General features: G+C 53.2%; 1 protein-coding gene across 1 annotated transcript in view; it reads left to right on the forward strand.

Moving 5' to 3' along the window:
* Positions 1-16,064, forward strand: part of GTF2IRD1 (GTF2I repeat domain containing 1) — a 110,810-nt gene that overhangs the window by 63,620 nt on the left and 31,126 nt on the right. Inside the window, exons 20-21 of the mRNA XM_007940498.2 lie at positions 5,670-5,853; positions 6,474-6,502. Of these exons, the coding sequence (XP_007938689.1) occupies positions 5,670-5,853; positions 6,474-6,502 (213 nt within the window). The remainder of the gene's footprint in view (positions 1-5,669; positions 5,854-6,473; positions 6,503-16,064) is intronic.

Raw genomic sequence — 16,064 nt, forward strand, 5'->3', positions numbered from 1 at the left:
CCCCCACCCCCGTGGATCTTCTAGAGGCTTCTAGTGAGGCAAGACATGTTCACCAACTAGACCCAGAATCTAGAAGAGGATGAGGAATCGGGACACAAGATGTGCAGGGAACAAACAGGCTGCTCGAGGAAGGATAACTGAGCACTTGACACTAGATGGACATCTGTGGGTAGTGCACAGTTCATGTGCTTGGCTGCTAACTGAAAGGTTACAGGTTCGGGTCTACCCAGAGGGACCTTGAAGAAAGACCTGGTGATGTGCTTCTGGAAAACTAGCCCCCAAAGACCCTGTGGGGCACAGCTCTACACGTGGGGTTGTGAATGAGAGTTCACTTAGAGGCAGCTGGTTCATTGGTGCATTTGATTGGGGGAGCTGCCAAGGAGGATGGGGCTGGCGGATGGCTGTCTTGGTGTCCTGGTGCTACTGTGGTACAAGTGCCATAAACAGTGGCTTTAGAGACAGAGATTTATTTTGTCTGGAGGCTGGAAGTCTGAATTCAGGGCATGGCCCTAGCAGGAGGGCCCTTCCTTATCTTTCAGCCTCTGGTAGCTGCCTCTGTCCTTGGAGATGCATCTGTGTCTGTTGTTGGCTTTGCTCCCTGCATCTCTGTCCATTCTGCTCTTCCCATAACTCAGAAGTGATTAGATTCTGGACCCACCTTCCTCGGGTGTTCTGGTTCCCTAGTGCTGCTCTGACAGGAATATAGCACATATGCGATGGCCTTAACAGACAGGAGTTTATTCTCTTACAGTTTGGAGGCTTTAAGTCCAAGTTCAAAGTGCCAGGCTCTAGGGGCTGGGTGAAAGCTCCTCAGCCTTGGACTTCAACTCTGCCTCCAGCTCCCGGCCCACTGAAGCTAGAGGCTTTTCTTCACTCAGACAGCTGCTGGCTACTGAGGCTGCCAAGCCCAAGGTTAACAAGTAAAAAGGCACAGTGCCAATGTTACCAAACCACACGGCAGGCCATTAATTTAAGTCCATTGTAAATCCCCAGGTCGGCAGAGCATGGCAGGCTGCTGAACAACGACACAGCTACATGCACGGTCCAAGCGTGCCATAAGCTAGAGACTATTCCCAAAGCTACTGCTTATATATGGGAAACAGACCACCTCCCAAAGGCAGCTACTCAGCTGCTTGTGGTAGATCCCACCATGGAGTTGATTGCCAGTCTCATCATGGGGAATAACTACCACCAGCTGCCCAGCCACTCAGCCAGGCCCAGCCAAGTTGACACACAAACATAACCACCACATCAGATATGATCTAATATATATGACAAAGACAACTGTGTTGCCAAACAGAATTATATTTACAGATATTTAAAAAAAAAAAAAACGTTGTTGCTGTCAAGTTGGTTCCAACTCAGGGCAACCCCTGTGTGTTACAGAGTAGATCTTACTCTGTAGGGTTTTCTTGTTGTGATCTTTATAGAAGCAGGTCACCAGGCGTTTCTTCCATGGCACTACGGGGTAGGTTTGAACCACCAAGCTTGCAGTTAGCAGCTGGGCTCAAACTATTAGTACCACCCAGGGACCTATTTACAGGTTAGGGGTCAGGATTTCAGTACATATTTCAGGGGGACACAGTTCGCAACAGTGAGTGAGGAGTTAATCCAGCAAAGGGTGAGGGAACAGCTGAGGAAACTGCATGTGCAGAGACCCTGAGAAGCATCAGGAGACAGAAAGCTGAAGCAGGACGAGCTTGCTCCTGGGGTGCCCCAGCCTTCAAGTCCTCCAGGGGTGGAGGAAATCGGGGGGCCGTGTGGAAGGATGGAAGTGACAGGAGCTGCTTTCCCTTCAGAGGGTCCTCCTGGCTGCTGTGAGGACAGTGAGTGGGTGTGGGGGGGCAGGGTAGATGCCGGGGACCAGCCAGAGGCCAGAGAAGCATAGTAGTTCAGGAGAGAGTGGTGATGGTGTGGCGAGGCGGGTGGCCGTGGTGCTGGGACCAGTGGATGGGCTTCAGAGGAGAAGTCGGGGGCAGGGGCAGCAGAGGAGAGTAAAGGAAGGTGGTGTCCGGGTGACAGCCTGGTTTCTGGATTAAGGAAGCCACACTGGGATCAGTTAAGATGCTTTTTGGTCTCAAGGTGCAAAAACAAATTCAAACTGTCTTCAACAATGTTGTTAGCTACTGCCCCTGACTCGTGATGACCTCATGCAAAATGGAACAAGTACTCCCAGCGCTGGGCCATCCCCGTGATCAGATGAGGGTCAGACCATTGCGACCCAGGGGGTTCTCACTGGCTGATTTTCAGAAGGGGATCACCAGGCCTTTCTTCTACTCCATCTTAATCTGGAGGCTACACTGAAAATCCAAGGCCCACGCAGGTTCATGGGGAGGTCGAGACTCCAGTCCTTCATCGAGGAGTGTCAGTGTCCCATTGTAAGAATAACATGTGGGAGGGAAGATGATGAATGCCGCGGTGTTTGGACAGCACGGCCAGCCACGGCGTGTAGCACAGGATATCTGGCACTAGAGCAGCCTTCAGGGTCCACTGGATCCAGCAGCTCAGGGACATCACTGTTTTCTGCTTCCATGTCAGCATCTCCTCAGGCTGCCTTTCCATTGCTGACAGAGTGGCCACAGCACGTCCAGGCTTCCCGTCTGCATCCTGGGGTCTATGGAGAGAATGGGCTGGCTCTTCCGCAGCTTTCTCGGGAGAGCTAGGATATCTCTTTCCCGAAATTCCCTGGTAGACTTCCGATTGTCCTGATGAGTCCTATCCGTCCTATTGAGTCACATGTCCATGCCTTACCCAATCCCGTGGCAGGGAAATGCCACATACTCATTGGCTTAGGTTACCTCAACCACTATGATAAAACCCAAAATCAAACCCACTGCCATCGAGTTGATTCCAACTCACAGCGACCCTATAGGACAGAGTAGGACTGCCCCAGAGGGTTTCCAAGGCTATAAATCTATGGACACAGGCTACACCTAACCTGTTAGCCAGGAAGGGGGGCAGTCCCCTCTTTAGGAGGAGGGTTGAAGAGAATAGGTGCCGTTTTGTATGTGTTGAATTTGAAGGGTAATTGGAGATGGCCCGTAGCCAGAACCAAACTGCTTGCCATCAAGTCAGTTCCAACTCAGAATGACCTTGTGTGTTTCAGAGTAGAAACACGCTGTCGGGTTTTCCAAGACAGTGATCTTCCGGAAGCAGTTTGCCAGGCCTTTTTTCTGAGGTGCCTGTGGGTTGGTTCTAACCACCAACTTTTTGGTTAGTGCCTGGGACTCTGTACGTGACCCATAACCAGTTGCCGTCAAGTCAACTCCGACTCGTGGCGACCCCAGGCTTTTCTGAGCAGCTGGAACCCACAGGCAGGTGGGTGTGCCAGTCTGCTGCTCGGGAGACACATCAGGGACAGATAGGAAGTTTTGAGCTGCATCGGCCCAGATGTGAAATGTGAAGCCACGGAGATTATCCAGAACGGAGGCCGTCCACAGGCCAGGAGCCCTGGATTAGAGCTTGGGTGGAGGAGGAGGAGATGGGGTCCAGAAGACAGGAAATCAGTGTGTGGGGTTAGGAGCACCAGAACAAAAAAAACTGCCATGAAGTCAATTCCGACCCGTAGTGACCCTGTAGGACAGGGTAGACCTGCCTCATCTTTCTCCCGCAGAGAGGCTGGTGGATTCAAACCACTGACCCGTCAGTTAGCAGCTGAGTGATTTAATCACTCTGCCACCAGGGCTCCTTCATGGGCACCAAGGAGAAGGGGTGTGGTCATCTGTGTCGGCTTTTGCTAAAGAACTTCACGTGTTGACTGGACTTGGCAACGTGGCGGCCATCAATCAGTGGCGCAAGAAGTGTTCTGGAGAGAAATGGAGGGAGGGTAGTTTTCCTGTCCATGGATTATGGGTATGAGTTTTCATTTCCACAGGATTTATTTCATCTCAAAGTAGTCAGCAACAAAGTCGGAATAGAGCGTTCAAAACAGGCTAGGAATCCAGAGACCAAGAGTCAGTCAGTGGGAGGGTGGGGGGTGAGCGCTCACGGGTCCGAGGTTTCTTCCTGAGGTGATGCAAACCTTCTGGGATTGGATAGTAGTGGTGGCCGACAACCTGGTAAGAATACTACAAACCACGGGACTGCCTGCTTTAAAAGGTTGAAATTTATGATACGTGAATTATATTGTTAATTGGCATCAAGTCGGCTCCAACTCATGCCACGCTGTGTACAACAGAACAAAACACGGCCCAATCCTGAGCCGTCTTCACTGTCGTGGGTGTGCTCAGTTCCACTGTTGCAACGCTGTGTGTTCTAAGTGTCTTCCCCGCTGGGCGGCTTCCCTTCCAGTGCAGTATCCGACAGCATTCTGTTATGATCTATAGAGTTTTCATTAACTTATTTTCAGAGCAGATCACCAGGACTTTCTTTCTAGTCTGTCTTAGTGTGGAAGGTGCCACCATGATTGACCCTACTGGTATTTGAAATACTGATGGCATAGCAACAGTGTCATAGCAACATGCCAGCCAGCCCAGTGAAACAGATTGACAGATGGGTGGTGGATATGAATTGTAGTTTAAAATAATAATAATAATACATGAAGCCACAGTGAAATAATGACTCAAAAATCTGTGCTTCATAGATGTAGGGTACAAATCAGGCTCTGAGTTTCCTGGGAGCCAGATCAAAAAGGGAAATAAGATCCTGTTCCTAGCCTCTGAGATAAAAACCAGTTGCTTGTACAGAAAAGGTCTGCTGTTCCCTGCAGTGCTGAGCCCTGTGGAGGTTTCTACTAGTGTCCTCGTATGGAGGGCCTCCTGCATGGCTGGGTGGTGCTCCCAGCAAGTCCTCCAGGTCTACTGCCATGAGCACCCTCCTCTAGCTGCTGCTTCCAGTTCATCTGTCTAGGAGGGAGCTGCCATGGTAGATTCCGTTCCCAAGCATGAGAGCTGCGGGCTTCTGGCTGAGCCCTGGACATCCAGGTCAGGCCTCACCCCTCACCTGCTGTCCCTGCACCTGTCCGCCCGTCCTGAGGGCTGGGGCTGTCAGAGAGCGCCAGGCAGGAAGTGCCTCGGGGAGAGCGAGAAGCAGGGGCAGCTGAAAGCATGTCCGCAGTGGCTCCGCTCCCCAGGACTCCTCTAGAGAGGTGCCAGGCTGGCTGACATAAGGGACAGTCACTGCGGGAAGAGAGCCCTGGCGTCTGGCGCCAGCCAGGCCGGCACAGGCTGGTCCTGAGCCATGGAGAGAGCCGTGGGGCTCATGGGGGTCCAACAGTGCCGACAGGGTGCCCATCCTTGAGACGGGCTTTCAGGTTCTCCAGTGTGAGGCTGGGAACCAGCCCCTGCACGCTGCCCAGCAGTCGTGACTCAGCGCCCACGTAACTCCTCGGCTGGCACTGTTGCACACGGACGTCCCCAGCACCACCCTGAGTAGCACACCCCAGCCCCAGCTTCCAGCGGAATGCCCTTGTACACTGCTACAGAGAGCCATCTTGTACACACTGTATACATGCCTCTGCACACTTGGGAACACACACTTGCATCCCCTGCTGTCCCGAACCTCCCCTAACCCCACACATAGGTGGTCACACCACACAGAGCCCTGCGTGTGCCCTGCACCACCCTTTACTCCCCCACCCCCGCACACGCAGCTTCACATCACACAGAGCCCCGGGTGCACCCCTGTACTGCCTCTCATTGACAGTAGGCCTGCTCCCCTCTCGTCCACAGGGGAAGCCTTGGGTATCAAGTACCCCGTGCAGGTCCCCTACAAGCGTATCAAGAGCAACCCTGGCTCCGTAATCATCGAGGGGCTGCCCCCGGGAATCCCGTTCCGGAAGCCCTGCACCTTTGGTTCCCAGAACCTGGAGAGGATCCTTGCGGTGGCCGACAAAATCAAATTCACGGTCACCAGGTACTTGGGGGAAGGGTGAGGGGGCAAGACCAGCACCGATGGTGACGTGCACCAGTGAGCCACTGGGCTTTCTCGGGTTCCCCCCAGCCGGCCACGGTGGCTCTCACAGCACCATCCTGGGAGGGGGACAGTGGAGGGACTGTGGGCCAGCCTGGGTGTCGGGCGCCCTGCAGAGGTGAGAGCAACCTTTCATCATGGTGGCCGCCCATAGCCTCCATGGCAGGGGTGGCCTTTGGGACGTCTCCTGCCTGGCCCTCCACCACTCCAGCGCCTGGCTCTTTGCGTTCCCAGCAGCCTGTGAAAGAGGCATTAGTCCCATTGCAGAGTTGGGGGTGGGGTGGGGACGGGACATGTGTCCCAGAGCCAGCCAGGCAGAGCTAGCACCCTGCGCTTTGTCCTAGGACAGACTCCTGGCCCAGGTTTCCTAAACTGTCCCATGCATAGGACTCACCACAGACCTTGTGAAAATGAGGTTCTCGTTCAGTAGGTTGCAGGAGGGACCCAGGCATTTCTGACAAGCCCCCAGACCCCACTGCAGGAGCAAGGGCTGAGAGCTTGCATCCAGAGGCGGCAGCCCACACCCGGTTCTCTCTGACACCCCTTCTTTGTTTCTCTTCCAGGCCCTTTCAAGGACTCATTCCCAAGCCCGGTAAGACATGCTGGCTGTGGAGGGCTGTGTGGTGTAAAGGGCCGGCCTCGGCACTGGGGGCCAGAGGCTGGAGCCCTGCTTCTCTGGGACACAGGTTCCCAGGCCTGGGAGCTGTCCTTCCCTTTCTGTTCTCCCACCCCACCTGGGCACCTGCCCCAGCTAGGAGGACAGTGCTCAAGCTGGAGCCTGGGGAAGAAGAAGGGCTGTGGGGGTAAGGGGGGTACCCTGAAACGTTTCCACTTCATTCGGCCAGGGCTCAGGAGGGAGGGGCCAGGCCAGGGCAATGCCCCCACTGCTCACGATGAAGGGGGGGCCTGGTCGGCCTGCATGAACGGGAAAGGTTGGTGGCAGGTATCTGTTTGGGGGCCAGGAGTTTGGCGAGGGGTACCCACCCAGGCTTAGATGGTAAATGCCCCTCCTGGCCCCTCCAGCTCCTCCTATGGGCTGTGTCCTGGCCCCTCACCGGTCCTCCGGGACCACATGGTTGCCTGGAGGCCAGGGTGTGCTCGTGGTGGCCAGGCCCGTGGGCAGAGGCTGCACACCCATGAACTACAGAGCCCCAGAGCATGGTGTTGGGGGAACCCTGTACCTCATCCCTGCCCCACGCCAGGAGAGGCTGCCAGGCGTGAAGCCTGGCCAGCCCCAGGCCTGAGGGGGTGGGGAAGTGGTCACGAAGGGTCTGGAACGGGCCCTGCAGTCCGGGAGTCAGAGTCACTGTTGGGCTTGACGCCCAGAGTACAGCCTGACTCTGGGCTCCGGGAGCGGCCAGCGCTCACTGTGCCTCGAGGAGGGAGCAGAGTCCTCAGAGGGAGGGGCGGGCATTGCCTGCGGGCCATTACTGAGGGGTGTCACAACTCAGTTACAGGCAGCTCCAGTCAACCCGCAGGGACCCCGAGGTGGGCGCAGGAGGGACTGCTAGTGGAGGAGGGTTACCCGAGTATGGAAGGTGCCTGTGGAGCCTCGAGACAGTGGGCTTGAGAGCCGGAGAGAAGCGGGGTGGGGCTCCCGGTAGGTCAACAGCAGGGTCATGGCTCATACAACCCCAAAGATGCTTTTTCAGAGCCATGAGAGATGGAAGCCGATTAGATGATGATAGTGAGGTGGAGGAGGTGGGAGTAAGTCCCCCAAAAAACAAATGAGTTAATTGCTGTCAAGTCCATTCTGATCCCTGGCACATGTTAGAGTCAAGCTGACCTCCGTGGCGTTTTCTTGGCTATATTCTTCATGGAAATGTACCCAGGCCTTTCTTCCCACACCATGGGGTGGGTTCTCACCGCCAGTCTTTTGATGAATAAACCCCTTGCCCTCAATTTGATTCCGACTCACAGCAACCCTATAAGATAGAGTGGAACTGCCCCATAGTGTTTCCAGCGCTGTAATCTATGGAAGCAGACTGCCTCATCTTTCTCCCACAGAGCAGCTGGTGGGTTTGAACCGCTGACCTTTTGGTTAGCGGCCTAACCACTGTGCCACCAGAGCTCCTCACCCGGGGGCCTGATGGTGGAAGTAGCCATAGCAACACATAGTGGTTGTGGCATTAATGGGAGCTTGCCAAGAGGTCATTGGTGCCAGCCCCTGTGCTGGACACTGCGTGGATTCATTTTGCACATATTTCCAGAGGTCCCGCTAGGCCAGGCACTGCACCAGGCCCTCAGGTGACAGCAGCGAACAGACAAAGCAGATACCTCATTTACCTTCCATTCGTATGAGGAACCCATTTTATAGGGGTCAAAACTGAGGCTCAGAGATTAAGTGAGGTGCACAGCTGGCAGGCGGCCTGTCCTTCAGGGCCCATGCTTCTAAGTGACTCGCCATGTAGCTCCAGGAATCCCTCTCCCACACTCTTGCAGAGGCCTGGAGCAGGCAGAGGCGGAGCCAGGAGGGTTGCAGACTTGGCCAAGTGCAGAGGAAGTGGGTACTTCCCCAGGAAACAGGCTGGAGGTCACGGTCAGGGCTGAGAGCGAGTGCCTGTGTTCTGATGAGAACGTTGGCCATAGGAACCCATACCCCTTCCTTGGCCTCACTCCCTGCAGGGTGGCTGGCCCCTCTGTGGACTTGCCTGGCTTGAGTGGTGGGGGTGGCAGCCCGTGGGCTGGCCTCTCCTCACCCACTGCAAGGGCCCCTTGAACTCCACCTGAGGTTTCAGACCAGCCTGGCTCTGGGCTAGTAGACATCAGTCTGAGTGCCCAGAGTTGGGTTCCTGCCACTGACCTGCCTTTGACTTGGGTTTTTGCCAAAGTTGACATCTGTACAGGGCTGTGCCGGTCCCATTCCTGTGAGCAGCAGGGTGGTGAATGGCAGTGATCCTGGCACTATCTACATCTCAGGAACCAGGGACTAGTGGAGTGTCGGGCTTTGAGAGACTCTGGGGCAGAGGTTCAGCCAGCAGCCCACAGGCAACCACGAGCCTGGACCCTTTCTGGCGTGACCCCTTCCACCAACCAAGGCGCTTGCCCTCCACTAGGGAGTTGGGTGGCTCATGCTGCTGGGAGCAGCTCTGGGACCTCGGTGTCTTTATGGGAGCCACCTGCCCTGGTCTCTGTGTGGCTGCTTGCTCACCTTTCGGCCTTCCCTGGGGTCCCTCCTGTGTGCAGAGAGCCCTTGGGAAGGACTTCCTGTCCCATGGTCGGCAGGACATGGCCACTGCCTGGAAGAGGATCTAGGAAGGTAGCCTTGGCCTGGCTGTCAGGGGTGGCACTGCCAACACCTTTCCAAACATTGGTACCCACGGGCCTGATGTCAGCCAGAGGACCCGGGACAGGCAGACTGGCAGGCACTTACTGAAACCACTCCACACTTGCTGATGTCACTTGTGACTACAGTCTGAGAAGGCATCTATGCCCATAGTGCCTCTTAGAGTTACCAGAGGTCATTTAGTGCCCCAGAAAGGGCTGTTCCTACATCTTCCACCAGACCCTCACTGCAGCCAGGACTGGAGTGAGCTCGCATAGGAGTGACAGAGGCGTTGTCAGAGAAGGTGAGCTGTGACGGAGGATGTGCCAGGGCAGGTGGAGAGGTGGCACTCAGCCTCCTTGGGGGGGTGGATCTGAGGCTGCACGTGGACAGAGCAGCCGGGCTCCACACTCTGCATTTCTCTTACCAGCTGTGTGACCTGAGCTGGTTACTTCCCCTCTCTGAGCCTCATTTCCACACCTGTAAGATGGATCTGACATCATTGCTGATGTCAAATGGATCTTGGATCAAAGCAAAGAATACCAGAAAGATGTTTACCTGTGTTTTATTGACTATGCAAAAGCATTTGATTGTGTGGATCATAACAAATTATGGATGACATTGAGAAGAATGGGAATTCCAAAACTGTACTCATGAGGAACCTGTACATAGACCAAGAGGTTGTTGTTCGAACAAAACAAGGGGACACTGCATGGTTTAAAATCAAGAAGGGCATGCATTGGAGTTGTATCCTTTCACCATACTTATTCGATCTATATGCTGAGCAAATAATCTGAGAAGCTGGACTATATGAAGAAGAACGTGGCATCGGGATTGGAGGAAGACTCATTAACAACCTGCGATATGCACATATGACACAACTTTGCTTGATGAAAGTGAGGGTGACTTGAAGCACTTACTGATGAAGATTGAAGACTACAGTCTGCAGTGTGGATTATACCTCAATATAAAGAAAACAGAAATCCTCACAACTGGACCAGTAAGCAGCATCACAATAAATGGAGAAAAGATTGAAGTTGTCAAAGAGTTCATATTACTTGGTTCTATAATCAACACCAATGGAAGTAGCAGTCAAGACATCAGAAGACGTATAGCACTGGGAAAATCTGCTGCAAAAGACCTCTTTCAAGTGCTGAAGAGCAAAGATGTCTCCTAAGGTGCACTTGACACAAGCCATGGTATTCTCAATCCTCTCATATGCCTGTGAGAGCTGGATAACAAGGAAGACCAAAGAAGAGTCAATGCTTTTAAATTGTGGTGCTGGTGAAGAATGCTCGAAGTACCGTGGAGTGCTAAAAGAACTAACAGATCTGTCTTGGAGGAAGTGCAGCCAGAATGCTCCTTGGAAGCGAGAATGGCCTGACTTCATCTCACCTACTTTGGTCATGTTGTCAGAAGGGATCACTCCCTGGAGAAGGATATCATGCTTGGTAAAGTGGAGGGTCAACAAAAAAGGGGAAGGCCCTCAACAAGATGGATTGACACGGTGGCTGCAATGATGGGCTCGGGTACAGCAGGAATCGTGGAGCTGGCACAGGACCAGGCGGTGATTCGTTCAGCTGTACAAGGGTCACTGTGAGTTGCAGATGACTCAGCAACACCTAACAACAACAACACAAGATGGAGCTAGAATACCTGCTTCACTGAGTGACCGACATGAAACAGGGCAGGCAGTTGCAGGTGAGCTCTGGTGGAGAGGGTCGTCTCCTTGACTGCAGATTCCAGATGTTTATAAAGGCCTTGCCCTGGGCCAGCTGCAAGGGGACAGCTCCACCAGTAGGGGTGTCAAGTTGTTATTGTTTTTACTGGTGCTCAGGAGGGCTTCATGGAGGAGGTGACACTGAGCTGGGCCCAAACATAAGGCGTAGAGGAGGGAACAGGCAGCTGTTCCTTGGGGCCAGAGCAGCATCCAGCATGAGGCCGACACAGCCAGGAGGGCCAGGCTGGCCGTGTGGCGTGTCACGCCAATGAGGCAGGTCTCTGTTCTGTGCATGGCAGAAACTTTAAAAGACTTCTTATTTCTAGTGGTTCTAAAAAATACAGGGTGAACCTTAGTCTGAAAATTCAGAAGTACAAGAAATGTAAACTTTGTTGTTTGGTCTTACAAAATTGAACGTAGTTACTACCAAAAACTGGCTACCAGCGAGTCAATTCTGACTCATAGCAACCTCCATTGGATTTCCAAGGCTGTAGATCTTTGCGGAAGTAGATTGAGCCATCTTTATACGGAGCGGCTGGTGGGTTTGAACTGCTGACCTTTCGGTTAGCAGCTGAATACCTTATCACTATGCCACCAGAGCTCCTTAATTGCTATCAAAAAACTCACATCGAACAGTGGCAGATACTAATTTGAGTCAGCTTCTGATCTCCTGTTCTGGTTACCTACTGCTGCTCTGACAAGAAATATACCACAAATGGGATGGCTTGAACAACAGGAGTTTATTCGTACAATTTGGAGGCTTTAAGTGCAGGTTCAAAGTGCCAGGCTCTAGGGACTGGGTGAAAGCCCCTCAGCATTGGGCTTCAGCTCTGCCTCCAGTTGCCGGCCCACTGAAGCTAGAGGCATTTCTTCACTCAGACAGCTGCTGGCTGCTGAGGCTAAGGCCAAGATTGACAAATAAAATGGCACAGTCCCGATGTTACCAGGCAGACCATTAATTTAAGTCCATTGTACGTCCCAAAGTTGGCAGAGCATGGCAGGCTGCTGAACAACGACACGGCTACATGCAGGGTCCAAGCGTGCCATAGTTTAGAGACCATTCCCAAAGCTGTTTCTTATATACGGGAAGCAGACCACATACCCAAAGGCAGCTACTCAGCTGCGCACAGTAGATTCCACCATGGAGTTGATTACCAGTCTCATCGTGGGGAATACTCCATCCAGCTGCCCAGCCACTCAGCCAGGCCCGGCCAACTTGACACACATACCGAAATACCACATTTCCCCTCTCTCTGGATTTGTGTCCTCATCCCAGAAGAGTTTGTAGTGCCAAGGGGCCCATCAAGTCTGGGATGTTGTGTCCACATTAACCCACAAGACGTCCGTGGAGAGTCTCCCACCCAGCTGGCTGGAGAGTCACCCCTGTTGCCTGTGAGGCCCTGCAGGCCTGGGACCTTATACGAGGCCCACACATGGGGAAAACCGAATCCATGAAACAGTCACAGGTTAGAGACTGGCTGCAGGTGGTGGCCAGATGGGAGGTGCTCAGAGGGTGAGGCTTGGGAAGGGGTGTTCCCTCCTGCCAGTGACTGGAGGGGACATACTATTGAGAATAGCCCTGAGATTTTCTGGGTCATTTTCCTGTTTTTGTTTTCTTATACATTGTAGGGATAAGAACTAGAATACAGGTGGAGGGTCGGGGGGAAGGTGGCAATGCACTTACTGTTTACTGTTTAATAGGAGGAGCCCCTGGGGGTGCAGGTAGTTCAGTGCTTGGCTGCTAACCGAAAGGTCAAGGTCACGGTTCACATCCACTTAGGGGTCCCTTGGAAGAAAGCCCTGGTAATCTTCCTCCGAAGGTCACAGCGATTGGACTTGAGTTCTGCTCTGAGATGCCTGAGGCTGCCATGAGTCAAACTGACTCAGTGGCAACTGGTTTGGTTTAGTTAATAAGAAATGTGTCTCTGAGCCACAGCTGCCCGTGTGCTCATAGAATTAACAAAGAGGAAGCTTGAAAACATGAACAGTAAGGTGTAAGTTAACCCACAGTCAAAACGGCTTAACAGAGACTTTCCCCTGATGCTGCTTGTTCATCGAGTTGAGTGGAACAGTTCTGCCCCTCATCTGAGGACCGGGTCATTGTTTGAAGGCTCTCACAGAGCCCCTTCTGACAGAACCATCGAGGAGATGAATGGTGAAGAAGGGAATTCGGCTTTGAAGATAAATCAGTCTTTGAATGCAAGGCCCTCAAAGCGAGACCTAGAACTGAGGGTTGGCCTGGGTGGGAGTGAGGCTGTAGCAGTTCCTGAACCAGTTTTATTCTGGGTCGACAGAGATGACCCCAAAAGGCCCTCCGTTTCATACGTCACATCCACTCTGGGGCCTTCAGTGTCCCCACAGATGTCTTGAGGCCCTCCTGCTCCAACATGTCGACGCATACTCTCTGGGACCAGAGAGCAGTGGGCGGGTGGCCCCAGCTGGAGAGGGAGGCAGCTTGGACGGGAGCCCTGAGGAGGGTTAGATGAGATTTTAACCTCGGGCCACTGTCTCCAGAAAGAGGAGAAATGGCACGAAGGGCCAGGGGCGTCGCAGGACTCCTGGAGGTGAGGATGCTGGGAGCTGCGATGCCTGGTACGTTGGAGGGGCTCTCCCACTTGCACTAGTGTGAGCTCTGGCACCACTTTCACAGGGCCAAGGCAGCCCAGGTTTGACCTGGGGCTGAGCTGGTATGAACAAGGAGAGGCAGGTGCCGTGGGAGGTACCCTGACACATAGCCCGCCTGCTCCCCACGTCGCCCACCTACCTGGCACTGAGTTACATTAGGGAGAATGGGGCAGGCCCAGAGAGGCTCAGGTTAGCTCAGGGACCAGGGAGGTGGGGGCTGGTAACAGCACCGGGGAGCCCAGCCCTCAGAGCCCTGGGCATGCGGCTCTTGGGAACAGATGCCAAGGGTCACAGGGTGCCTTTGGGTACCCAGTCGGCAGGTGCACGGTGGGCACAGCAAGACTGTTATGCTGTGAGAAAGGGCCCTGGGTGAGCCTGATACCATCCTCAGCTTTCAGCAGCACCAGGGTCAACATGAATGTCCCCAAAAACTGAGAGGGGCCCAAGGCTGAGAAAACCAGAAGGCAAAAGGTTTTCAAGTGGCTGTTGGTGCCATGTTGGGGAGAAATGGTGGTGCCTAAGAAAAGAGAAAAGACCCTTTGCCCAAGTTGCTGGTATAAGAACAGCCATGGAACATTCTGTTGTTGTTGTTGTTATGTTGTTATGTGCCCATTAGTCGGCCCATTCAGTGGGTCGTAAAAACCGGAAGGGAAATGCAAATACAAGCCCACTGTGGAAATTTGGAAAACAAACCTCACTGCCCAGATGGCAGTTAATTTTCACGAGGATGTGTGTTTCTTCCAGGTTTTTTTCTCCAGGCTTATTAATTTTACATGTCACTGTCATTCTTTCTATAAATACATACACACACACTTAACCTTAAAACATAAGCATTTCCCTGTTTGTAAAAACTTTATCCCACTTCCTCCTCAGTATGTATCATTGTTATGTAACTGCCTGTCCCCAGTTGGGGACATTTGGACAGCCCCTCACACTGCAGACACCTAACACCCACATCACGCTTATGATAGTTTACTGATTACAAACCCATGCGTTAAATCAATTCTGACTCATGGAGACCTTAGAGGACAGACTAGAACTGCCCCATAGAGTTTCTAAGGCTGTAATATTAATAGAAGCAGACTGCCACATCTTTCTTCTGCAGAGTGGCTGGTGGGTGTGAACTGCCGACCTTTTAGTTAGCAGCCAAGCACTGACCACTTTGCAAAGCCCACTCACATTTTAATACATGAAGGCTCTCCCAAGAACCAGTCTTACAGGAAGAAACAGGCTCAGAGAAGTTAAGGAACGTGTTCCAGGTCATACAGCATGTACAGTGTGGCTGAGATCTAAACCCGGGTCTTTCTTATTTTACTTTAGGGAACTTTTAGAGCCCGGGACCCCCAAATGCCTGGCTCCACCACCAGCCAAGGCCTGGGTATATGGCCAGCCACAGTGGACAACTCTCTGCTGCCCCCTCCTGCTACCAGCCCCTATGACACTGATCCTGCCTGTGTAATCCCTGAGGCTCATAATTATCCTTTTGGATTCTTGTATTTGTATAGCAAAAATTTAGTAAATGCCTGGTTTGTGCCATGCAAGATGCTGATTTTACAAAATAGCCAAAAGTCCCTGCCCTCATGGTGTTTATATTCTAGTAGGGGAGGTGGATAAGTAACACAGGAGTGTATTAGCTACAGATAGTCTCGGAGACAAACCCAACAGGAAGGAAGACAGGACAGTAAGCAAAGACAGGACTGTTGAGGGGAGATGTTAAATTGGCCACAGGGAAGGCACTCTGAGTTAAGGCCTGAAGGAACTGAAGCCATGAGCCACGTGGCGTCCAGGGAGAGGGGAGTCAGCCAGTGCAAAGATCCTGAGGCAGGACCATGTGTGGGGTGTTTGAGGGGCCCCAGAAGGCCAGTGCGGCGGGGGCACGGTGGTGCTGGACGTCAGGTCCGAGGTGGGGGCAGATGATTTGGGGCTAATGTGTAAAGGGCCATTGGAGAGCACAGAGGGTCACTGTTTTCAATAAGGAAGTCGTCCGAGGGTAGTTTGGGGTCAAGGACAGAGCCGGGGAACCATCAGAGTTTAATCATTGCTGTGACCCAGGTGAGCTCTGACAGTGGCCATCAGCACCAGTAGGGAGCCACTGAGGAGATAAGAAATGGAAAATTCTGGCTGTGGGTGTTTCTTGTTTTTAAGTCAATTTTTGCTTGAAGTATAACTTTAGTTCAGAAGGTGGCTTCTCCCAAAGTGAACACTCCGTGGGCCCTGCCTCCAGAAGCTGCCCTCCCCCCAGCCCCTGCCCTGAGAAGACAAGTACACCCCGAGTCTGACACCGCGTGATGTGCATTTTCGAGCTTCGTGTGGCTGGAATCCGATCTGGACACACTTTGAAAGTGGAACTCACAGAAAGGCTGATGGAGGGACGTGGGGTGGAGGGATGGCCGGGCCCAGGATGGCGCCAAGGTTCTCCCTGAGCAGCTGGAGGAACAGGGGGGCCGGGTAGCGGGGAGCGCAGCGGTGCCAAGTCTGAGACATCAGACATCCAGATGGGCAGGTTGGACAGAGGCCTGTAGGCGTGTCTTGCGTCCGTCATCA

This window comes from Orycteropus afer, unplaced genomic scaffold (genome assembly GCF_000298275.1).
Source record: "Orycteropus afer afer isolate SDZICR_OR568_19922 unplaced genomic scaffold, OryAfe1.0 scaffold00006, whole genome shotgun sequence".
NCBI classification, from domain to species: domain Eukaryota; kingdom Metazoa; phylum Chordata; class Mammalia; order Tubulidentata; family Orycteropodidae; genus Orycteropus; species Orycteropus afer.